This window comes from Carassius auratus, chromosome 16 (assembly GCF_003368295.1).
Source record: "Carassius auratus strain Wakin chromosome 16, ASM336829v1, whole genome shotgun sequence".
NCBI classification, from domain to species: Eukaryota; Metazoa; Chordata; class Actinopteri; order Cypriniformes; family Cyprinidae; genus Carassius; species Carassius auratus.
The window spans coordinates 22,761,594-22,787,632 of record NC_039258.1 but is presented as its reverse complement, the minus strand read 5'-3'; the positions used below and the strand labels follow the sequence as shown (position 1 = coordinate 22,787,632).

The 26,039-nt window shown below is 39.4% G+C and overlaps 2 protein-coding genes across 3 annotated transcripts; both read right to left on the bottom strand.

Moving 5' to 3' along the window:
• Positions 1-6,713: 6,713 nt before the first annotated feature.
• On the bottom strand, positions 6,714-20,124 carry LOC113116560 (cytohesin-2-like). The gene is made up of 12 exons (XM_026284789.1): positions 19,932-20,124; positions 17,475-17,625; positions 17,134-17,200; positions 14,001-14,119; positions 13,335-13,415; positions 13,097-13,209; positions 12,726-12,874; positions 11,541-11,652; positions 9,846-9,922; positions 9,533-9,604; positions 9,234-9,388; positions 6,714-8,071 (listed from the first exon to the last, which is right to left on the bottom strand). Exons 1-12 carry the CDS (start codon positions 19,996-19,998, stop codon positions 7,984-7,986), a joined length of 1,251 nt encoding a protein of 416 aa, XP_026140574.1. The 5' UTR covers positions 19,999-20,124; the 3' UTR covers positions 6,714-7,983.
• Positions 20,125-21,078: 954 nt separating this feature from the next.
• On the bottom strand, positions 21,079-25,205 carry LOC113116559 (solute carrier family 52, riboflavin transporter, member 3-B-like). Of its 2 annotated transcripts, XM_026284787.1 has the most exons (4): positions 24,958-25,205; positions 22,255-23,339; positions 22,045-22,168; positions 21,530-21,742 (listed from the first exon to the last, which is right to left on the bottom strand). In XM_026284787.1, exons 2-4 carry the CDS (start codon positions 23,283-23,285, stop codon positions 21,530-21,532), a joined length of 1,368 nt encoding a protein of 455 aa, XP_026140572.1. In that variant the 5' UTR covers positions 23,286-23,339; positions 24,958-25,205. The 2 variants fall into 2 exon arrangements, with proteins under 2 accessions (XP_026140573.1, XP_026140572.1); XM_026284788.1 differs by lacking the exon at positions 24,958-25,205 and having other exon boundaries at positions 21,079-21,742; positions 22,255-23,285.
• Positions 25,206-26,039: the final 834 nt, after the last annotated feature.

Below are 26,039 nucleotides of genomic sequence, written 5' to 3'. Positions count from 1 at the left end.
TTCTGTAAAGATTATTACAGAATTGCAACTTCATAAAATTGGTTTCTCATGAGGAAGAGGCTGAATATTCATAGTTTCGATTTTGTAGGTTTACCATGACAAATAATATTCTTGCTAAGGAAACATTTCACATCTTGTTTCTAGTTTAACTTGAAGTACTGTACTAAAACTAAACCTTAAAAAAGAATGAATAAGAACTATGTTAACATTTTTAAAAAAATCTTAAAAAAGACAAATTAAAACAAACTGAAGTGATAACTAAAAAACTGAATCTAATTCAAAATTAAATTAAATCATACGCTTTCCTATACACTGTACAAATGAGAACAAAATGCAACTTATCTGTCAATGGTGGGGAAAAAAGAGGAGGAATGCAATGTGTTCATGAAGTCAGGTTTTTCCCCGTCTTAGAAATTTCAATGTTGTAGTGTAATACATAAGTATACATTCTTTTATTTTTTTATTATTCAGTTTATGTAATAGATCTTCCAGTTTACAATAAAAGGTATCAAGAGCAGAGTCTGGTGGATGATAGATTACACCAATGATAAATGTTTTGTCATAATTGTTGATCTCAATGAATAAAGACTCACAATGAGCATCCTCTAAACAAAAATCACAGATATTTACTTGGAGGCTACTCTTAACATAAAGGCAGACCCCTCCACCTTTTCTATTTGGTCTGTTCTTAATGTGTAGATTGTATCCATCAAGGTTTAGTAGTTCGGCATTTGAAAATTAATTGATCCAGGTTTCACTACACCCAATCACATAGAAATGATAGCTTAAGTTAGATAGAAGAGAAACGAAATCAGAATGATGTTCGTTTAGACTTCTGATGTTTAAATGTAAAAATGAATAAATATATATATATATATAATTTAATAGTTATAAGTTATCATTGTCAAAGACATTGCAAGTAGTACTGGCATCCATATCCATGCAGACGTTCCCCTGACTGGGATGGAAACTGATACATACAGGGGTTTGTGGAACGCTGCCTGGCCCACGCACCCTTGCCGTGGCCTGGGGAGTCGAAATACATCCACCCTCCCCAAGGCTCCGGAGCAGGTGGGGAAAACCCATGTGTAGGAAACAAACGCGCTGTGGTTGTCCATCCCACACCCCCTCCCGAGGGCTACCTGGTTGATCCTGCCAGTAACATATGCTTGTCTCAAAGATTAAGCCATGCAGGTCTAAGTGCACATGGCCGGTACAGTGAAACTGTGAATGGCTCATTAAATCAGTTCAGTTCAGACCCACTAGCAGTTGTGGAGAGGAGGACCTCTGGTCCTCGCGCAGACGAGGTGTGACACCAAGGGCGGTCTGCACTTAGGAGGACGGAGGGGGCATAAGAGGTTTTTGTTAGAGGTTTAGAGGCCTTTATCCACAGACACGGGTATGGGAATTAAAAGGGGGTCTTGACCCCGGACGCACCCTTCGGTTCCAACTCTCGTGCACCCCCGGCCTCCGGACCCAAAGACCGGCACGCTGCCCAGTAAGTCATGGGAATAAGGCCGGATTGCGGGTCAGCATCATTTATGGTCAAAACTACGATGGTATCTTTCGTTTTTGATTAATGAAAATATTCTTGGCAAATGCTTTCGCTTTCATCCGTCTTGCGCCGGTCCACGAATTTCACATCTATACGAATGGCAATACGAATGCCCCCGCCGTCCCTCTTAATCATGGCCCCGGGTTCCAGAAACCCACAAAAGTTAACCAGAGTCCTATTCCATTATTCCTAGCTGCAGTATTCAGCTGCGACAAGCAGCCTGCTTTGAACACCCTATTTTTTTTTTTATTAAACGTTCCGGGCTTCGAAGTGACTGGACACCCAGTTAAAGGCATCCGGGGGGGGGGGGCAGGGAGGCAGGGTCCAGGATAGGTGGTGGCTCGTCTCGCGTCTGACGACCAGCCCACTCCTGAGATTCAACTACAAGTTTTTAACTGCAGCAACCTTCATACACAATTGGAGCTGGAATTACCATCGCTCCTGGCACCAGATTTGCCCTCCAGTGGGTCCTTGCCCATGGGTTTAGGATATGCTCAATCCAATTAAAGGGCCTCGAAAGAGACCTGGATTGTTATATTTCGTCACTACCTCTCTGAGTCGGAAATGGGTAATTTGCGTGCCTGCTGCCTTCCTTGGATGTGGTAGCCGTTTCTCAGGCTCCCTCTCTGGAATCAAACCCTGATTCCCCATTACCAGTGGTCACCATGGTAGATGCCTAAAGTACCATCAAAAGTTGATTGGGCAGACCAGAGCCGGCCCTAGACCTTTGGGGGCCCTAAGCAAAATTGGTTGGAGGCCCCTTTGACCGTTTTAAGTAAGGCCTACAGAAATTAATGACTACCTTGTAACTATACTGTACGTATTAAATCTACTATGTTATTGTTAAATTTTTTAGTCTATTAAATTATGTTTTAATTATTCTATGTATGCTGTATGTTAATTATCTTTTTTACGCTGCTGGCCCTGAGTAAGTATTTCGTTCTTATGTGGCAACATGTACAGAATGACAAGAAAAGACCTTGAGTTCTTGAGCTGAGTTCCATGTTTGATGTCTAACAGGAAAATTATGATACCACTGAGCTGAATGGCAGTGCAGTTCAACGAACACACACTGATGAACTTGCTGAATAAAAAGACTGATAAAGTGATTTTCACTGACCATAAAATAAACATTTTTAATTGACACCAGAGTTTAAGAGGCACAAACAACAGCCTTTATATAGAATTTAAATGAAATAGAGCAAATAGAACTGAATACTGTGTTGTGAACCAGGAAAAGTATTATGTTATTAGCATTTATTACATGGCTTGGTTGAATCCCAATGTAGAATGCGGTTTGTTATTTCTTGATAACAGACCGCTGCGAAGTAGAACACACCATTGCCATAAACAGAGCATTGCTATGGACGCGGAGCGGACTGTTTTCTTTAACATGGAGTCACAGTGTGCAGCGCTGCGCTGCTCAAGTGCGCTTTTAAAAGTTCACGGCACAAAGCGAAGAAATGTCGAGCGCACAAATCCTAATGTATATCTGTCCAACAGTTTATTGATCATTTGTTTCTTCACAGTTTTAAATTCCAGTTAGTGTGTGTTTGATGCCTTTTCATAGTCCTTGTGATGTGTCCGTGATCTATCACTACACACGGTAGCGAGTCGTTTAAAAACAGCAACAAACATAAAATACAAATACACAAAATAAAGTCATCTTATGCAAATCCACAGCCTTTTATCTACAGATCGAGCATTATAATGTGAATATATCATATATTGAAGAGAGTTTTACCATGCACGAGGCGCGCGCTGTTTGAATAATGTTACTGAATGGAGAATGATTGACGAGGAAAAACGAGTTTCCGTAAACTTTAATTTAATGATGTAAATAGTCTTCTGTCCCTCACATTAAGCTATGGAATGGCTTCAGATGACTTCGTGAAATTATAATCAGACGGACCCTCTCAGATCCAAGTCACCCAAAATGACGAAAAAAAGCGGGAGGCGCCGAAAAGCGCGCTGTAAGTGTTTGCATTCCAATATAAGACTTTTAGACTGCAGATTATCTATACAGGTATCGGAAAATTAAGCCTACAGGTTTACGTACCTTTATTGTCGTTTTTCATGGCCAGAAAGATATTTTCGTTTCTTGTCAGACATCGTCGACGCTGGAGTACGTTAACTGACTGACAGACACTGACCGGGTGATGAGTGACATCATAGGGGTCAGTCAGGGTCAAGATTCGCGGGGAACTCGGCATAATAAAGAACTAAATAAAAAACAACTTTGCTTATCATGATGCCTGATAAAGAGCCCTGTAGGCCCATTACTTTTTATTTATTTATTTTATGTTACTTTTGTTGTATGATTTTTTTTCACCCACTATAGCAGTGACTCAAGGGGGCCCTCTGCTGGACACGGGGCCCTTTGCAATTGCAAGGGTCGCTTAGTGGCTCGGCCGGCTCTGGGGCAGACATTCAAAAGAGTCGTCGCCGCTGCGGGGAGTGCGCAATCAGCCCAAGGTTATCTAGAGTAATCAAAGGGACCATGGCGTGGACGGATCCCCGACCCTGGATGGGTTTTGGATCTGATAAATGCGCACGTCACCACCCGTGAGAGAGGGTCGGCACTCATTTGCATGTATACATGTATGATCAAAGGGACCATAACTGATTTAATGAGCCATTAGCAGCTTCACTGTACCGGCCATGTGTACTTAGACCTGCATGGCTTAATCTTTGAGACAAGCATATGTTACTGGCAGGATCAACCAGGTAGCCCTCGGGAGGAGGTGTGGGATGGGCAATTGTTTCCTACACATGGGTCTCACTCAGCAGTGGGTGTCACGCCCCCAACCGAGGGTGCGTGGGCTAGGCAGCGGTCCACAAAGGAGTTGGAGTGGGCAGCTATAGATCCAGCGCCTGGGGAGCAACTGGGGGTTCAGTGCCTTGCTCAAGGGCACTTCAGCCATGGGTATTAAGGGTGGACGAGAGTGCTGTTCATTAACTCCATCCCACCTACAACTCCTGCCAGCACCGAGACTCCAGCGACCTTCGGGAAACTAGTCCGGCTCTCTAACCATTTGGCCACAGCTGCCCCATTTTCCTTAGTTGATTGTTGATAGTGACGTAGTTGGGTCATTATGTATTTTGTCGTGATTATTGTACAGCACTTTGGTCGGCTAAAAAAACGGAAGTAAATGTGCTCTAGAAATAAACAAACTTGAACTTGAACTAGAAAGTGTTAAAGGGACCCTCAAAATAAAGTGAATCTCTGATATCTTATGAAAGAGGTTGAATACTCACAGTTTCTATTTTGTAAGTTTAATAAAATACCCCATGTTTGGTAATAATACGATTCATAGGCAGCAATCAATAAAAGTACACACAATGTGAATATTTTTATCCATTTTGTTTATTAGAGTTGATTGGCACCAGTGTACCATAACTGAGTTTTCCTTTTGCTACATGAATTTTCCAACATCTGTACCATTCTGTGGCCAATCAGAAGCCAGGAGAGAAAACTAAGAGGAGGAAGAGGAAATGCTTTCACTTGTCTTACTGTGTTCACAGACTAGCTGAGAGGCTTTGGCACCTTTGCACTTCTCATCAAGAGTCTCCAAAACAAATTCAAGTCATTCTAGCGTCTTCATCAGACCACGTCATGCCTGAAATAGGAGTTTAAACGCATAGCTTATATATCAAGGAATGTATGCTATGTAACACTTGGAGTCTCTCGGTCATAAACGGACGGCCTGTGGCTTCGCACACAACACAATGTGAAGCAGATACACTTCAAACGATTTGCTACGGATGCTGAATACTGGCATCCTAAACATGTGCAGTGAAGCTTAAACCGTTCAAGAACTGCAGTACTAGTTACATACATACTCATAGAGAGTAAAACAAGCTGTGGTTTGTGCTGAACTCTAGTAAAGTGCCATATAAACACAGATTCTAACCCCAAACTATTAAATAGGTCTCAATTACTACAGCCAAGCTTTATATTAATTGGGAAAAATCACAAAAGTCGAGCAATATGCACTGCCAAACAACTCTCAGTATTAACTGTTTCATAATTAGTATATTTAAATTGAGCAGTTATTATATTAGACTCCAGGCGAGTCTATTAGTGTTCTGTATGTTTAGTCATTTTTAAAGACCTTTATGAATTATCTCATTTCTGATTCTGTGACCACACGTAATCTGTAGCCTATTTTAACAGCGATGCCAATTCTTTGACCAGCAGGTTCATGTGAGTGTAGAAATACAGAGCGCTAATAGTCGCCCGAAACACTGGCATCAGATTCACCCTTTACAGAAAGATGCTTCAGTTCAGTACAACATGCAACCCCCATCCTTAATTCTCACATAGAAAGATAGAACTCAAAAACAATAAATAAAAATGCCATCAATTTGTGTTGTAAACAATCATAACAACATGTATTTATAAACAGAAAAGACAAAATATAAAGTACAGTGGAAAAAGCTGCCATGGACTCCTTCAAACCCAACAGACAACACTGAGTAAGAGGAGTGACTAGTGTTCACACAAGCAGCAGGTCATCGCTTCGGCGGGTACACATCAGGATCGCGATCGTTCTCTGCCATAGCAAACACATTCGGGAAGATAGGACTTCAAATTGGAATAGCTCACCATAAAATGAACATTTGCTGAAAACGTTCAGTTCCCTCTCACTCACTCTCAGGCTTGATGGCAACAGATTTGGAGAAATGTAGCACTGCATCAGTGTCTCATCAGTGGATGCTCTGCAGTGAATGGGTGCCCGTCAGAATGAGAGTCCAAACAGCTAAAAAAACATCCACAGCACTCCAGTCCATCAGTTAACATCTGAAGAAAGACAAAAGCTGAAACAAATCCAGCATTAAGACGTTTATAACTAATTTAATGAGTCCATAATCCATAATAACACTTCCTCCAGTGAAAACATACATGAAAATCCAGCCTGTTAGAGCGGTTTCATCAGGTAAATCTGTGCAGATTTCTCTCCTGATTCAGACCACATGATTGATTCACTGGAGGAAGTGTTGTTATGCATTATAGACTCATATATTCAACAGTTTGAAGTTAAACAAATCCATCTTTAAAACTTTTCTGCATTACTGTGATGTTTTTATCAGCTGTTTGGACTCTCATTCTGACGGCACCCATTCACTGCAGAGCATCCATTGATGAGACACTGATGCAATGCTACATTTTACAAACCTGATGAAGAAACATCTCGAATGGACTGTGGGTGAGTACATTTTCAGCAAATACCATAATCAGTCCTTTAATAACATCTTTTTACATTTTTTATTTTGCTTATGGTTGGAAAAAGTCAGAGAGCGAATCTCACAGAGTCTGTCAAGATCATGAGTCAAATTTCGTTCCAAATTTCAGAAAAATTAAAAATTCGATATCACCCCACCAAACGCCTGTATGCATCCAGGAGGAAATGTGCTGCTTGGTTATGGAAATAATGCCAAATAATAATAAAAATAAATAAATACAAATCAGCATTTTTATGACACAAAATCTGTTCTGTTAGTGTGCGGTATAATCTGGACATGTTTTCGTGAGTTCAGTTGAAACACTAGTGTAAGAACATTCAGAAACAGGGCTGAGGGACTTTTAAGGCTCTTTTCTCAAAGTGAAGGAGCTTATTCGAGGATTCACATGTAATGACGTGCGTTCCTACAGATGTTCTGATGGGTCAGTGGAGGAAAACACAACTGTACACAGGAAGTGACATCACCGGTGGGAATACCATGCGGCCGATACCAACATTAGTGTAAAAGCTGAAGTGATATATAACAGGTGAACTCAGTAGCGCTCGATATGTGGTGTGAACACCTTCATTTACATCTTCATTTATAACGTAAAAAAAGTCTGAGATAAATAGTGTCAGTTCAGATGAAATAACATTAAGACAGGCAGCAGAACAGACTCAGTAAATCACCAGCGACTGAACTAACAAAAGCCTCCAGCGTGAAGCAAACGTCCCGCTTGTCTCTGCTAAAGGCTCGTTAGATCCGTCCCTGATGATGAAGATGATGAAGAAGATGAATACACCGATCAGGCTGTTTGGACGTCTACCCTGTTTGTGTAAGAACTTCACAGTGCAACGCTGTAAATAGCAGGAACTGGAGCTGTGAGATGAGGATGGAGAATAATGCAGGTTCAACGTCAGCATAACACAGTGAGAATCTGTACAGACTAGTGTGATCGTGAATAACACTGTGTAGTGTGCAAGTGTAGGAGAAGTGTGGAGATAAGAGCTGCAGTCCAGACCACCGCAATCCAGACCCGAGATGATGTCGTTCTGCTTCCCAAACGACATCCATCTCTCCATGAACCAGAATAACAGACTGATCTGATGAGAGGATGAGAGCCACCTTAATGAAGGATCACTGGTTTCCCAGAGGATGGAGGGAGCGTATGGATGGATGGATTGAGGAGGAGCGGAGGGCTTTCAGGGCTGCTCTTCTTTCTTCTTTAGAGAAATGCGTTTCTTCCTGGCTGCAAGCATCTCGTAGAAGGGGTCCACGCTCACAGCGGATCTGAAACAACACACAAGATCATCTCATGTCTATTGTATTGTATGCACACTTCTAATTCCTCTAAATGATCTGCACGATCAAAACTCTGCTGTTAAACCGTTCGCACACAATCAGACACAATGTCTCACTAAAAGTTTTTTTTTTTTTAATCAAGTAAAACTTATTTTAGAGTAATTGGTGCATTTGCTTCAGCTGGTGCTCCTCGTGTCAAATCTTGTCTGATTTTGATCAAGTACAGGTCAGAATAAGGTCAGTAATATCTCCAGATGAACTCTTCCTGGACTGAAGCAGCTCAGCTTTACGTGATTCTCCATCAATCATGTTCTAGAGTCTCAAATCTGATCCTCAGGATCTTCTGAGGAGCCTTTACTTGTTCGTCTCTCAATCGTCATCATCATCTTGCATTGCATTATATGTTTTCTGATCATTTAAACATTATCTTACGAGAACATAGATATAGATAGATATAGAGTGACAACTCATATTGAAATCATTTTATGTACCGTATTTTTTGGACTATAAGTCGCACCTGAGTATAAGTCGCATCAGTCCAAAAAATATGTCATGACGAGGAAAAAAAACATAAGTCGCATTTATTTACAGAACCAAGAACCAAGAGAAAACATTACCGTCTCCAGCTGCGAGAGGGCGCTCTATGTCTTCAGTGTAGACTACAGGAGCACTGAGAGGCATAGAGCGCCCTCTGGCGGCTGGAGACGGTAATGTTTTCTCTTGGTTCATTTCTCTCGGTTTATGTCAAATTAATTTTGATAAATAAGTCGCAGGACCAGCCAAAAAAAAAGTGACTTATAGTCCGGAAAATACGGTAAGTATCTGCTATGCTCTGCTATTATCTTATTTTTGTCCAATAAAATATCAGCATCTGCACCAGATTTCAAACTTTAGTATTCTGCTGGTGAGGGACATATTAGAAGACTTGACAGTAGTATTAGTAAGAAGTACACTAGCATATATAATGCGGTTCCTATCAGGAAATGCAAATGTACTTCAGTTATGCAAACATTTGTCAGAGGCTGATAAAAGTTTGGACTGAAGTCAGGTTAAATAAATGTTTCCATTTGCGCCCCTTGTTGTTAACAGCCCTCAGCTCGGTTTCCTCTGCGCTCGTCCTGAACCCCTCCAGCGCTGACGGGTCACTCACTTGATGCTGTGGATCCACTCGTCCTTCTCCTCCGGGGTGGGAGCTGAGATCCGGTACACCATGTGGTTTCCCTCCACCACTCGACCGTCGGCCTCCGTCTTACACGCCTTTATCAGCTGCCCGCGGTTATTAGGGATGTACAGCTCAAAACAGTTCTGCACAGAAACACCATCCTATCACCAGTCTGTCTGTGATACACAGCCCAGCCCTAACGGTCAAAGAAACCTGCAGTTGATCTATGAAAAGTGTCGTTTAATTAGCTGTGTTTGACTGCGTAATGAGAATGTCAACAGACTTACTGGCTTTCTGGGATCTTCGACCTCTCGAATGCTCAGGTTCTCTAATGGTATGATGCCTCTGGGCTCCTTATCCTACACACACACACACACACACACACACACACACACACACACAGTCACTACAAGTTTATTTATACAGCACATTCCACACACAATGGTAATTCAAAGTGCTTTACATAAAAGGAAGTAAAGTAAATCATGAAAAAAAACGTTAAAAACAGAGAATGATTATGCATAAAATACCGTGCCATCAGTTCTGACGCAGCACAGTGCTCATTCAGCTACACAGAGGAGTTTTGAGTTCCTGACTTACTGTTGTGTACTCAAAGTAATAGAGGCAGTTATCAGTCAGAATGAACCACCGTCTCTTCCATGTCTTCACACGACCTCCTGAGAAAGAAGATTACACAGATTAGAGGTGTAAAACACACAAGAAATGAATCATCTCCTCTGTGTCAGCCTGCTAAACTACACAGATACAGGAAGACACGTCTACACACGCTTCATTATTAGTGGAGTCTCCTGAGTTAAACAACCAAACTAAATTTATTATCAATTATCCAGATGATGATGTTTGTCATGTTGGATCGACTGAATCAATTGCAATTCCAATTTTTTTGAAAGTATGATCTGTCGATTCCGATTTTTTGCAGATTTCCGATTTTCTTTCCATCCAAAATAAAGTGTTACGTGACTATAAAAAGATAGAAATGATAACTAAATGAAAATTAGTTGCATTATGTAACAAAACAGATATTATTTCCCACTATGTTTCTTAAATTTATTTTTTTCACTAACTTTGTGTAAAACTGTTATCTTCCAAGACAAAAAAAACTCTTTCATCTTCTCCGCTGCAGGAAACACAGAAGCCGCATCTGACGTAGCATTAGATGTGTTTACAGACTGTATGATGAACTGAGGTGCCATGAATGCATTTACAATGCAACATTTCTAATCCACCAGGAATTTGATAAGATTAAGGTTTTAAATATTTTTTAAACATACAAATAAGAAATGTTGGGAAAAATGCAATGATAGTTTTAATATGAAACCAAACCAGTAGGTGGTCAGTAATAATTTAATTAATTAAATAATAATTTAATTTATGCATTTAGCAGACGCTTTTATCCAAAGCGACTTACAGTGCATTCAAGCTATAACTTTTTATCATGTGTTCCCGGGGAATCGAACCCCCAACCTTGCGCTTGCTTGCTTGCTAGCGCAGTGCTCTACCAGTTGAGCTACAGGAACACTATATTAAAAAAAATAATTAATTAATAAATTAAAGGCCCGTTCGCACCAAGCACGATAACTATAAAGATAACGATAAAGATATAGTCCTAAAAATCGTTCTCAATATTAAAGAATAGCAGAGTCCACACCACAACTATAACGATAAAGGCACAGAGAAACGATATTGTTGGAATCACTTTCAGAACGATTTTTTTTTCCCTGATGAATGATTAAAACATTGCCAACCAATCAGAATCAATCCTGCTGTAATGAGCTCCAGAATTTAAAGCAGCAGATGCGCGTCCACTTAGAATACACAGACAATATCGTCTCTCTCTCTTCCAGTCGGCGTTAGTGTGAGTATGAGATGTATGTGATGTTCTAGTGAGAGAGAAACGGATGTACGTACCTCCTGAAGGGTGGACAGCACCAGCATCAGCAGAGAAATCACAGGTCAAGCACAGCAGGAGCCAGAAGAGATGGGAAAAGAGAACGGGGGACGGATCACAGGAAACAGAAACACACAGACACAGGGAGAGGGAAGAAGATTCAAAAGCTTTTAGTGCTTGAGAGGTCACAGAGCTCGCCATGCAGAAAGAGAGCAAATCTCTGAAAGTGCCAAACACATTAGAAGTGATGTTTTGCAAGTTTTTTTTTTTTTTTTTTGGAAAACAGAGCAAAGCACAGCACTGAAATAACAGAAAAAAATCATGCGACGGCAACGACAGAGACCCCTCCAACAACTTCTGTTACACCGAAGTGGACTTGGACTCACCCAGTTTGAGGAGCCAGCCTTCTCTGTCCGGGTTGAAGAAAGTGTGCGTCAGGTCATTCCCATCATCCTCTGGGATCTTGAAGGGCTCGTTCTTGATGCTGTCATACAGATTCTGAAGAAAACAACAAGAGTGATTATTAAAAAACATTAAATGTGATGCATTATTTTTTTTAAAAGCAAACAAAAAACACTGACTGTGATTTGGGGGAACACAGAGACCTGAGTAAGGCCATTTTAACTGTATTTATGCCCAAATTCAATTATATTATCATTTTATTTATTTATTTGTTTATTTTTAAGTTTTCTCATATTTTAGTCATTTTTAGTGTTCAAAAAGCACAGATTGAAATCATGAAACTTATACAACTGAAAAACAATTTATAAAGTTTAACTTTTTTTTTTGGTCCTGTTTCAAAGGTTTGATTAAACTGCAACAACTGTAACAAACAAATAAAATTAATTCATAAAACTTTAACAATGCAATAATTTACTAACATTTTTACAATAACGGGACCCTCTGGAATGCTTTATTTCTTAGAAAATATGTGCTGCATTTTCATTTTTCTTGATTGAATACAAATTTATTAACAAAAATGGTAATAAATTTGATTAAAAAAATATTTCATTGCATTTAATTAATATTTGAAAATAAATAACCAAAGAATCTTTTGGTTTTCGCAAAGTGCTGCACAGTTTACAGCGGTGTTGGGTGTAACGTGTTACTACGTAAGTTACTGTAATTAAATTACAAATCCAGTAAAAAAGTCAAGTAAGGGATTACCGTTCATTTTTAGGAAATTTAATTACAGTTACTTCTAAAGTACTTGCGTTATATACTGTAAATAATTTCAGCAGTTCTAAAATCATAATTTATTATTATTTAACTTATTAAAGTTAAAGTGTAGAAGTAAAATGGTCTACTTTGATATGTGTACACTGACAACATCAACAAAATGTGAGAGTGTCATAGCAGTTTTTTTGCACTCTAATATTTACAGACACTAGTCCATATCATGATTTGGTTAAAAATATAGACTTACTTTTGATGTATTCATGTAAAATATGCCAGTGACATTCTACAGAAAATTCTATTTTTATGACTGGACTCCGTCTAAGTTTCCCTCATCACTGACATCAGCGGACACGAGAGAAGTAACTGAGTTTCTCATGCGTGTGCACACTCACTCGGAGCAGATCCTCGGGTAGATCTCCTCCGTCGTTGATGCCTCTGTTCATGCTGATGAAGCGCTCCACCGAGGGCTTGTCCCGCACGTTGGGGTTGTGCAGACTGGTGTTCAACATGATGATGGAAAACGACAGCACGTAACAGGTGTCTGCGAGGAGAACACAGAGTTTAAGGACTGAGAGACATGTTGCGTCTAACTCTAGGCTGACTCTCCTGAACTCTAGCAGCAACAGGTTTGTGGTCGACAAGCTCTGAATTGTCCTCTGAATTCCACAAGTCGTTAAATCCAGACACACCTTTTTAATTATGACTATACTGTGCAGTGTGCATTTCGGATTAACCCGATGGGAATTATGTATGCATGTCTGACCTGTGCTCTGGAAGACTCCAGGATTGCAGTGACAGTATCTCTGTGCGAAAGCCTCCATCATCCTGTCGATCTTCTGAGCCTCGCCGGGCAAGCGGAAGCTCCACAGGAACTGCCTGTAGTAAACATAAACGTGCGGACACATCAGGAACACAAGCACTGCACAACAACTGCATGAATACTATTCAACAACCATGTTTATTTTTGTACGAAAAAACATCCAGAAAATCTGCTGCCTTACCGAAGGGCTTGTACCAAGTTCAGATCCGTGAATTCGTGAAGATCCACAAAAGCTTGCAATACTTTAATATTGAAGTCATCTCTGAAAGAGAGGGAGAGTCATATTTTAACATCTATGTTTTAATATGTTCGGTTCTCAATGACTGTCTAGCCTTCACTTAACTACACGACTGGCGAGATTAAGTCAAATCAGATTCATTTGTATAGCGCTTTTCACATTATTTCAAAGTAGCTTTACATAAAATCATGATGTTAATGTTTATAATATCTTATATATCTTCATGCATTATAGTTGCATTTAGCAGATTAGCGCTGGGCGATAATATAGTTTACATTTTGCAAGCAAGTGACAACAAGGCTAGTTTTAAATTATTAAAAAATAAATACTGTAATTAGCATGCTGTTACACTGTTTGCAGGGTATGTGTATGTGTCTTTAAATTAATCTCAAATGCACTCCACTTGCCAATTATTTTTTTGAGCATCTGAAATATGGTTTTGATACAGTTTTGTACCTGCTAAGCATATCTCACAACAAAAATATCAAACTGCTTTTGTCACCAATTCGAAACTTCTTATTTTTTACACTGTCATTAAAAAAAAAAAAAAAAAAAAAAATCTTGATACTTGTAGCATATAAGCGTAACCGAGATAATAATTAACAATACCTTTCTCCCAGATAGTCTCCTATTGCAGTTTTATTGAGTCCTTCTCCTTTGTACAGAAACTGGGCAATGTCCTCTGAAGTGTGTCTAAGAAGCTCATTCTCCACTAGGAACACAATGCCCTGTGAAACAGAGGACAAAATGTAGAAAAATTAAGAAAAACAATACTAAAAATAAGATTTAACATAAAAATAAAATAAAAATTGTTAAAGCCTAGTCTTTGTGATAATACAGTCCTTTTACAGAAGCTGAACAGTAGCTCACTGCAGACAGATGGAGGCGCTGGTGCACTCACTTGCTCTTAACATAGTCCCTCATTTCCAGTCATACAGATAAGAGTAATACATCTTTCAAATCTGTAAAGACTATGTTTGTGTGCACTCACAATAACAAACAAAACACTGTGCTTTTGTAAAATAAAGAACTAACAGGATGCACTTTCTGCGTTCTTGGTCTCTGTGAACTTGAGCGTGAAACTCTGAAACTCTATATGTTTGCCTAACATACATTAAAAACATATCTATAGAAAGTGAAGTGTCTACTTTCAAATGAACCAATTCAAATGGAAAACAGATGATCTCAGATTATGTAATCTGTGTGAAACATGCATACAGACGCATCACTACTGAGGAGATGACGAGTCAGTGTCAACGACTTCAACAAAGAAAGCACTAGCTTATCAATACATTATTAAAATGTTAATGCAGCCTCCTTATAGTTTTGCCCTTACACATTCAAAATCATTAACTTCTGTGATGTGCTGTGGCGAGCTTTATGTGTGTACTTGAGCGCTCATTAGGCTAAGTAGGCAATGAAAGGCTTATTGTAATGATTTAAATGGTTTATTAATAAACGTGCGATTAGTCAACTAATTCTTCAAATGAAAAACTTTTTAGTCAACCAGAAAAATCCTTAGTTGAGAGCAGCCCTATAAAATATCTTATATACATTTTTATCAAATAAATGCAGGCTTAATGAGCAGAAGAGACTTAAAAAAAGTGTCCTCATTTCTGAGCGGTAGTGTATAGGCTATTAAGAGTGAGGAGTCAAGTGCCGATTTGGGTTGATTTGGGCGGGGTCTGAGCCGGTCGGCCATGTCGGTAGGAGACGTTATCGGTTGCCAGAGGCAGTGCCTTGAGAACTTCACAGAGGCGCGACTAAACATTCCAGAGCTCTTTAATTTTTGCGCATTTATTATATCCGTGGGACAGAGACGGATCTTCAAATACGCGAAAGAAAAGGAAGAAAGTAAAGCAATGCAAAAAGATAAGGCGAAAGAAAAGGAACCTTACAGAAACAAGCTCACACCAAGCACAAAACAGCGCTATTTGGAGTAGCTCTCAGGCATCCAAAATATTGACCCATACGAGCTCCCTGCAGCACCACAGAGACCTGGACCATTTACCCCATGCACACATATGGACATTGGGAATTATATTGTTTTTGGTTTAAGTTACTACACAATGCAGGAGTTTAAAAGCCACAAGTCTTTGGAAAGTTACGAGGCTTTCTGCTGTGGCTGGGTGCAGGACTTGGCCATCCACAAGCCTCCAGGTGTTGAAAACAGCATTGTACTGGCCAAGGTTAGTGCTTCACATGCGAAGGTGTAAAGCGCAGGTGCACTCGGGGCATGTCCAAATTCACTTTTGCTATTTTAAAGACGGTTTGCGCGCCCAGGCACATGGTCTAAATGGGTTGTCCCTATTCTCTTAATGAGTAATGGGTGTTTTTTGGGTGTAATGTACAATAAACCAATCAGAGTCTCATCTTCCATTCCCTTTAAGAGCCATTTGCGCTCATACCATGAAGGATGTGTGCCAATGACACATACAGTACCAGATTTTTGTGTTGGGGGCTGCAAAGTGGACAAACCAGTTCTGGGTTGGCTAGGGTAGTTAAATGTGTGATTGCGAGATGTAAATGTCCTGGTTAGATTAAAGCCATTAACAGTTTGAATGCAAGGTGTATGAGATTCAGACGAGGCTGCAGACAGATGGTCATCTAAAGGGTAGACTGTATTCCATTGTTCCTATGTGTTCCTTGTGTATCGTGTGAGGTACTGGAGCAGTTTTTAACGCAGCAGTGACTTCCAGGCATGGTAAAACACACGTAAAAAATCGTGAATATGCAAAATGTGCATATATGCTCTGAATAAGCTATTTTACATAACAGATATTTATATATTCTCCACAAGAGAAATAATAACTGAATTTATAAAATTGACCCCATTCAAAAGTTTACAGCTTCTGAGCAGTTAAACTTCCTGCTGTTCTTCAGAAAAATCCTCCAGCTCCTGCACATTCTTTGGTTTTCCAGCATCTTCTGCACATTGAACCCTTTCCAGCAGTGACTGTATGATTTTGAGATCCATCTTTTCACATGGGGGACTCATACATAACTATTATATAAGGTAAAAACGTTTACTGATGCTCAAGGCAACACAATGCATTAAGAGTCGGGGGGTGTAATCTTTTTGAATTGGATGATCAGGGTAAATTTTACTTATTTCGTCTTCTGGGAAACATTTAAGTATTTATGTAGCTTCTTAAGTGCAGTACCAAATTAAAAAATATGATCTTTAAACAAAATAAGAATATTTTTTTAATTTGTTCAAAAGTTTTCAATGTATTGTGTGGCCTTCTTGGGCATAAGTAAACATTTCCACCTTTTGTAACAGCGGTATATGAATCCCCCTGGGGGAGTGTCCTCCGTGTGAAGAAATGGATCTCAAAATCATACAGTCACTGCTGGAAAGGGTTTAAATATGCAGAAAATGTTGGAAAACCAAAGAATGTGCAGGAGCTGGAGGATTTTTCTGAAGAACAGCAGGAAGTTTAACTGCTCAGTTACTCATGAACAGCTATCACAACACAGAAAAACAGTTGTGGATCATTCAGGAAACAACAGATTACTATGTTAACTTTTGAACTGGGTCATTTTTTATGAATTAATTTATTATTTTATCTTGTGGAGTATATATAACCATCTGTTATGTGAAATGATAAACGTTTGCATATTCTGCAAGGGTTATGTAACATTATGAGCACTGTATAACTGTATATTAAAATGCAACCCTGTGATATTATTGCTGGTAAACAATGGCTCAATTTTTTTTTGTTTTAACATGACGGCCTACCTTTTTCGGGTCCATGTTGAATTTCTTCCTGCCCATGGCCACATGCCGACTCTTCTGTAATGTTTTACTACAAAAATAAAAAAAAACAGAGAGAAGATCAATACCATTTTCACGTTTGAGGGGTGAAGTACAAGGCCTGTCTTTGAGTGTTCTACAAACCTACAGCATGCAGAGTTCAAGTTCATGTCAACGACTGCACTGTACACACAGCAACTGAGAGATAACATCTGTGTGCTTTCATTTGAGTGTTATCTCTCAGAGAAGGCAAATTGAAGAACTAAATAAAGCAAACACTGGAGCAACAACGACCAGCAGCACAAACCGGCTCACGTGAGACTGACCTGCCGTCCGTGCTGCTCTCCAGCCCCTCCACCTCTATGATGGCTTCCCTCAGCTCCTCCTTCAGCCGCTGGATCTCCAGAAGCAGCGCTCCCTTCCTGCGCCGGATCTCCTCCAGCTCGGAGCGCTCCTCCGGGCTCAGGTCCGCTGGGACTGTGGAGGGACAGAAAGGGCGATGAAATGAGGACACAGTCTGCACAGGCTTTTCATTCCGTTCCTATTCACTATACATCCAGGCCTCTTTCACACAAATCCACAGTTTTCCTGCTGCGCCTGACATTCCTTAATTGCTGGCCTGTGTCTAATATCATTCACTTTATGATGTGAGATGGAAATGCAAACATGATTCGGGCCAGCACACATGGGCAGGGACTGTTTGCATACTGGAGACGTTTATATTGAGGATATCTGTGGACTAACGGACGTCTGTTACGACACCAGCTGGTGTTTGGAGGGTTTAAAGAGAGCAAGCCGGGACAGAACAGAGCCAAACCCACAGCGGCTCAGAAAGCAGCGCCTGCAGGCAGAGACACATACTCTGACGCTCCCCGCAAAACAACATTTTCACAACCTTCAGCTCAAATCCTCAAGCTAATCGCTTAAAATAAAAAATGACACCATCGGCTTCTGCTTTCTGAACTGAGTCGGAGATATAAAGCACAATGGGATGTAAAGTCTGAGATCGCTAATGAAAATGCTTCTGCTTTGCATTTTTCAACTTATTATACAATTAATTTCCATTGCACTTTAAATTAGCAGAATGACAATTGTGTTATATTTGGATGACAGAACCAAAAGTATCAACTCACATCAATCCCTTTCCTCCAAACTCCACTTCAAGTATTTTAATTAAAAAAGGTGCAATAGTAGTAATAGTATATGATTTATTTAATGCCATGTCATTATCTTAGGCTATTTTCATGGCAAATGTTTTTATATATATATATTTATATTATTTATTTAATTATTCATATACAATACAATTTATAAATACAATAAAAACCATCAAACAAACAAGATATACTACACAAGATTTATTACATTAACATATGATAAAAATTCTAAAACTTTTTCTAGCAAACTTATACTAAATGACTATTTTTTTCACTTCATACATCTACAAACACACATTAAAATATGGACAGTCCAATAAAACATGGTTTGACACAAAGGGGAATCTCGCAGAACATCATCACCTTTCAGCCATAATGTGCTAAATCCCAACAGATCAAATCTCATTTTAATTCTGGATGTACTTTATGTAATTTATTATTTGTATAAAAAGGTACAAAATAAGCATTTTTTAATTCTAAAACAGCAGTTACAAAAATGTTTAAAGTCATTGAGTTAAAGAAAAAAAGTGCCAATTCGAATTACATCAGTTTCATGACATTTGAACCTATTTTTCTTTCATCTACAAATCCTAATTTTGCACTAATACTGAAAAAAAAAATCTTTCTTTTCTTTTTGTTTAAAATAATAGTAAAAATAACCATCCAAAAATACCATGAATCCCTTGTTTCAAACTCCCCTGATCCTGCTTCAAGTGTTTTCATTTCAAAAGATTCAAAATAGGAAACATTTTATTCTAAAACAGCAGTTTTGAAAAATGTTAAACAATTATGAAAATAGGTTAACAATTACAAAAAAAAAAAAAAAAAAAAAAAAAACCTGATGATAGATGTTTTGTTTTTCAACTGCAAATTCGAAATTTGTACATATATGCTAATGCTTTAAAAATCTTTTTTTGATGGTCATTGTTATAATATTTCATAATGTTCATAATGAGATGATCTTGAGCTTCACCTTGAGCTTCAACAGAAGACAATCTCCGAGACAGATACTCACAGATCAATTACATATTTACTTCCATCCAAATGATGGGTTCAGCACAATGTGCCTTTGTTATTTAAACCCCATGTTTTGAATGTGGCCTCTGTGGACATTTTTATAAACCTATCTTCAGGATCTTCCAGGAAGGTATGAAGTGTGCAGGCAGATGATGACGACAGATGACGAGCACAATTGAGTTTAGAATTCACTTAAAATTGAGTTATGACAAGATCAGGCTGAATCTGTATATGGTTTCCCTAAAAATAAACAACTACTGAAACATCCGAGAATGACACCAAAAACATATGTGATGAACAGCTGAAAAATAAAGGCTTCTAAGAAACTATGAAACACACCATGTTAGCATTAATTTATTCAGCCTCTGATAAACCCAACAGACACAATACAGATGTAAACAACCGAAGGAGGCCAAACATGAATGAACCCAGAACAATGACTGCTGATGATAGGCTGAATTATGTCCTGCAGCTGCACAAACCATAGATGTGACAACAAACGGCTGACATTAGCGTTTAAACCTTTAAAATATCCAAAGCATCCTTCTACATGACGCCTTCACAGAGCTCAAGAGAACAAGGAAAGTCGAAACACAACGCTTCACTTACTGTAGTCCACATCATCCATTTTGGGGGCTTTGCTTTTAGGCATATATGTGTCGGAATCGAGTGTCATTCAATAACCGAGAGATAAGGATATATAAAAATATACCCCACAAACGAAAAGGAAATAAATAAATAACTAGGCGGAGGAGCGAAAGGACTCAGACAAAGGAGGAGTCGAGAGCGGAAGTTGCGCCTCAGCCAGTAGAATTGACGAGCCGGAACGGCGGCCATCTTGGTAAGGGAAGAGTATTCTGTTTACTTCGGGGCAATTTTTAAATGTTATGTAATAATGTAATTTATTGTTTACTAGTACCTACTCAGTACGCAGTAGTAGTAGAAAATTAGTAGTTTTCCCTTTAACATTTGTAACTCAGTGACGATGATGTTACAACCAAATAACAGTAGGATGAAAACATGGACATCTATTTAAAATTGAACATGAATTTATTTTGTAAATCAAAAAATACCAACACCCTTAAACCCCTTCCCCAAGTTCTCTATTTATACTAGTAGGCCTGCTTATTTAGTTAGTACTTGTAATTATTATATGTGTATAGGCCTATAACAAAAATAAATAAATAAATCAAATGTTCTCATTATATATATATATATATATATATATATATATATATATATATATATATATATATATATATATATATATATATATAAAACCATTATGTGTGCTGAAATAGTAGTATGAAAGAATACAAACTGTCCTAAAATAAGTTTATTATACAAGGTATAATTAGCTGGTCTACCTATAATTATACATTTTTGGGGGTGGATTATTTAGCCAGTTGATTTGTGTTTGTGTTTTACTTAATGCACATAAACAAGAGGAAGAAGAACAAGATTCAGGCTTTCTTTCTCATTTTAACACCTCAGGGAGTTTTTGGGCCACTATCGCCAATGGCATGCTCACTTGGGTTTTCAGCCTTACTAAAGCAAATGTGTTGAATAAAAAGAACTATATCAAGAGTCTGATGACTTATGGAAATGGAAATTATGTCACATTTGCTGATATGCTGTATAAAGTGATCCCATTTTCCCATTGTGACCACCTTTATGATGGAGTTCGATGATTTAATGTGATAGACTTATATTAATCAAGATGTTAATAGAAATCACCACGACACAGCTTTATTCTTAGAGAACAAATATTTATTTTTTACCAAATCAAAGGAACAGGAATAGGATTGGCAAGGCTTATATAAAAGCATAAATATTTTCAAATTCTTTTAAAAAACATGACCTCATGCTTTAGCAACAGTTCAGTACGATAACAAAAACACTACATATTAAGTATAAACATTGAACTATAACAAAAATGTCATAATTGACAAGTTACACTGTAACTATAAGGCAGTGCCAGATTTTACAGAAGGTTATAATGCTTGTTTTGTCATGATGTAACAGTACTAAGAACTATATGACAAAATAGTTGTTGGAACAATACAGTAGCTGAGATTTGGGTTGTATGTAAATGTGGGGGGAAAAATATATATTTATAACGGAAAAATGTGCTTGGTCTTACCTCTGTGTATTATTCAGCCTTGTTCGCTAACATATTAGTGTTTTGCTCTGAATAATGATTGCTTTTATTTATGGCACTTGGTATTACAGGGATCTCCTGACTGGAAAAGTCTATAAACACTAACCAAAGGGAACATAGACAGGGCACCTAACATAGAGCCCAGCTGCACCACAGCTCCACACCACACGAGAGCGCTGTGGCCTTCATCTCGCAGGATCACTCCAATAATCACCTTCACATAGGACAAAGTCAGGACAAATATGACCCAGGTTATGACCTAAAGACAAAGGGAGAAAGAGCACATGGAGATTATGTGAGTTTTGTTGCCATCCCAAACATTTTTAAAAGAACCATTTTGAACTGCATTTTAAACCTTTTTTCACTTTAAAGAACCTTTTGTACAGTTTAAACAATGCATGGAACGTCAACGGTTCTTCATTGAACCAGTTACTTCCAAATAAAGAACCTTAATTATTAAGAATATAAATTGTATTGCAAGTAAATTTACTTTACATATACTTAATGGAACATAAAATATGAACAGCTCAGACCAATAGAAAGCATGTGTGTAAGTCTTACGATGAGTGCTGGTCCTAGGTCATGATTGACCAGCAGAGGGCAAGGGCTCAATGCTGCCATGGCCATTATATATGCTCCAAACCCTGTGCCGGTCACTGTCAGAACCCCCATCAGCACCAGAGACCTTCGAAATGATTTAAGAAAGCAATTTAGCCAAATGCAAATCAGACATGGAATAGTTGCATGAATATAGCGCATCCTTGTTCTCACCTTATTGGCACAAACATGGCAATGAAACAAGCCACTGGATTGGCTACTGAAGACAATGTGGCTGCAAGATGATAGGCCTGATTTCCATACGGCAAACAGGAGTAAGCCTGGACCGAGGGCAGGACTGCATTGGTCAGTGCATTTACCCAGGCCAGAACTACAAATATGAAGGCCAGCTCAGTTCTGCTGTAGGTTCCTTTCCCAAATGAACTGTGTTGTTTTATCACAGGGCTTTCTGGGAAATCCAACATGGGCCTTTGTTCTGGAGTTTCATTATTTGGGGCTTGGCTCATATCAATCTTCTCCACCCGCTGAGAATCATCAATATAACCTTTGCTCTTGTGTTCCCTTGCCACTGCTGGGTGGAAGTTGAGTAACAAGAAAGCGCCCAGACACACCATCATCATCGCACTGAGGAACAGGAAGAAACCCTGTGCGGAGAAGTTGGCCGGTTGGTAGTGTGCCTGCAGTTCTCCATCGAAGCCCCAGGATGAGTTCCCCATGCTAAAGTTCGCATTTACACTTGCATTTTTGCAGTGGACCACCCCTACACCTTGGATAAGAGCTACCAGTGCTGGGACCAGGCCACTTAGACCCTCTCCAATGAAGTAGGTGGTGAGATACCGAGGCTGCAGACGCATCATGAAGGGTAGAAAGGTGACGGATGAGGTGCAGTCCACCACAGACAGCAGGAAGCTGAGGGACAGTAAGGCAGCACTGTGTTCGCCTCCTCCAATAGTAAGTCTGAGGTTCCAGAGGAACGCCATGAGGAAGGTGGCCACCACACCAACCATTACGATTGTGTAGATAACGGGCCGCTCGTCCAGCACGCCCGGTCTGAAGCGGTGCATTAGCGTGATGAAGAGAGGCCCGATGTTAGCCATCTGGATAATGATTGTGAGGTAGGAGGGCAGGAACCAACCCTCAGGAATGGAGGGGACGATCAGAGGTAGCTCCACCCACATCCCATTAATGGCCACCCATGATCCGATGCCAAAAAGGCAGGCCAACACGTGTGTGAGCAGTGACATGATGAAGGCACTGAGGTCCACACGTCAAAAAGGCAACTGGTTTTTATAGGTTATCTGGAAGATGGAAGCACAGGAGAACTAATTAGTCTTACAATAGACTTTCAATTTCTTTGACTTTAAAGTGCTGTTTTGCTGTCATAAAAGAGCACCGACACTACTTTAACATTGTACTGTGCATAACAGATAAGAGAATATTATTTGGTTGAATTACACAGGATTTCTGGGAGACATGTGTGTCATGTTCTTTAACGTTCTGCCTGGAAACAAAGATACTGTGATGCCAAACCTCCTCATGAAAGAAGAGAGCTGTTGTGTTTACTGTAACTGTATTTTTTAGGATCAACTAAAAGATGGATTTTCAAAAGTATGTGAAATATTTAAAGTCTGCGGCATATAATCTTTAACATACGTCCAAGAGTTTTACACTGCAGTCTGTTATTGTGGGGACATTTCCCTGCCCCTAAACATGATGCGGCACAAAATAAACCGTAATTTGAAGCGTTTCCACCGCAGGAACTTTACCCAGGAACTAGTGACTTTGGCCTGGTACTTGGTGTGTTTCCACCGCAGGAACCAGGAACTAAATAAAGTTCCGGGTAAAAAAAAATGCCCCTCAGAAAGTCCCTGCTGGCGAGGTGGTACTTTTTCAAAGTTCCGGAACTTTCGGGGGCGGGATTTGGGGCGCTAAACATCCTGATTGGTTGAGTTCACACAGCATTGGTTGAGTTCAACCACCATTTATTCGAATCAACATTTTCAAAATATTACTGTTATTGTGTCATGAAATGTAATTTTAAAAGTATTCCAGGGGGGAATGTAGTTGTTTAAAACTCAAATCTGTGGTTTATTTATATAGACAGTGCCTATTTAAAAATGTGTTTCGCCGATCTCAGAGACGATGAGCTCCACACGATCAGCGGGAGCTCAGTCCTCATGTGTCCCCCGAGAGCAGCCTCTCCTGGGATAGACCTTCTGATATGTGCCGCTGGCTCTGATGTCTCTTTAGTGGTTAAACATAAAATATAATTCATTTTGGGTAAATCTAACAGGTTATCTTTGGTCTGTATTCAATTTATCTATATGTTGGGCTGTCCTTTCAAAGCAGCCAAGGTCCCCAGACCTTCAGCCATTAGTCTACACAAGACTACCTCAATGCTATTGTGGTTTCAAGGTGTTTCTAAGCAATTGCTAGGTTGTTTTTAGTGGTAGATAGTGTTAGCTCTAATTTTATTTACTTCCCTTTAGTGAGTCACATTTTCACTGCTATTGAATTCTTGCAGTTCTCTATTATATTTTCTGGGTTTGGTAATTTTAGAAAATCCACTCTGAATCAGAGATGTCACATGACCTTTCCCATTCAAATGTACAGTACTAAAAACAAACCGATTACACATAAACTCACCAGACTTAATACTACACCAACAATTCCAGTAATTACCGCTGTATACACTCCCTTGTTTTATGACATAACCATTTCCTTCAGCCTGATTAATTCAGCCCATTCACAATAACCAGTTTGTGCTCATACCAATGGCTAACAACTCTTCCGTGCCCTTCAATCTCCTTTGGCTCTTTGGTTTACAGAACACCACTTCTAGTGCACTAAACTGGAAAATCTTACAAACACACACACACACACACACACACACACACACACACACACACATCCCACCTGATTGTCCTGAGGTTTCAGTACATTCTGACAGCCGTTTCATCAGCCTTCAGTATGTGAGTTTGAGCCCTGTTTTTCTTGCTCTTTATGTTCCTGTTCGTTCTAAAATTCACCGGATGGTAATGAGAGCACACAGGCGCGAGCTGTGAGAAGCAGGGGTCCTTTATCGCAGTGGGCTAACATTCAAAACCATGTGCTCGGCTTTCCCGGCGAAGGGTGAACAGAGAAAGCAAGAGTAAGCATGACGCAGTAACCCCTCCCTCTCTCTCTCTCTCTCTCTCTCTCTCTCTCCCTCCCTCCCTCCCTCTCTCTCTCTCTCTGTCTCTCTCTGTCTCTCTCTCTCTCTCTCTCTCTCTCTCTCTCTCCCTCCCTCCCTCTCTCTCTCTCTCTCTCTGTCTCTCTCTCTCTCTCTCTCTCTCTCTGTCTCTCTCTCTCTCTCTCTCTCTCTCTCTCTGTCTCTCTCTCTGTCTCTCTCTCCCTCCCTCCCTCTCTCTCTCTCTCTCTCTCTCTGTCTCTCTGTCTCGCTCTCTCTCTCTCCTAGCAAGCTTGACATTGAGCTGAAGCAGGAAGTGTATCTTATTACTTGACTGAGGCTGAAGCAGCTGACATTGAAATGATCCTTTAACTCTCAATGTAAACTCTGGCAACAATAACACCCTGATCTGGTAACTCCCATTACTTTCCTGCAGAGACCTATACTTGACAATAGTTACAAATATAATTTTATTTATTTATGTCTTTTTACTTAATATGTGTTAAACAACATACAAATGCAGCTCACAGTTTAATATTTATCATAACAGTTTTGGGAGGAACACATTTAATGGCGGAGTTGGGACTTTTTTTTTACATTGTGTTGACTGAGAAATTATCCTGAATTAACCCTATAATTAAAGTCTCTCAGTATGATAAAGTCACACAATCTTTGGGAAAAAGTGTGTTTAACTGTGTTGAATGTGCAATTGTATTGTGCTTCAAATCTTAAAAATACATTTAAAAAGCTGTATTAGCAGACTAAATAATATTAATGAAATAAAAGGCTACTTGAGTGAACTGAACTGTTTCTTAACACATCGAGTATA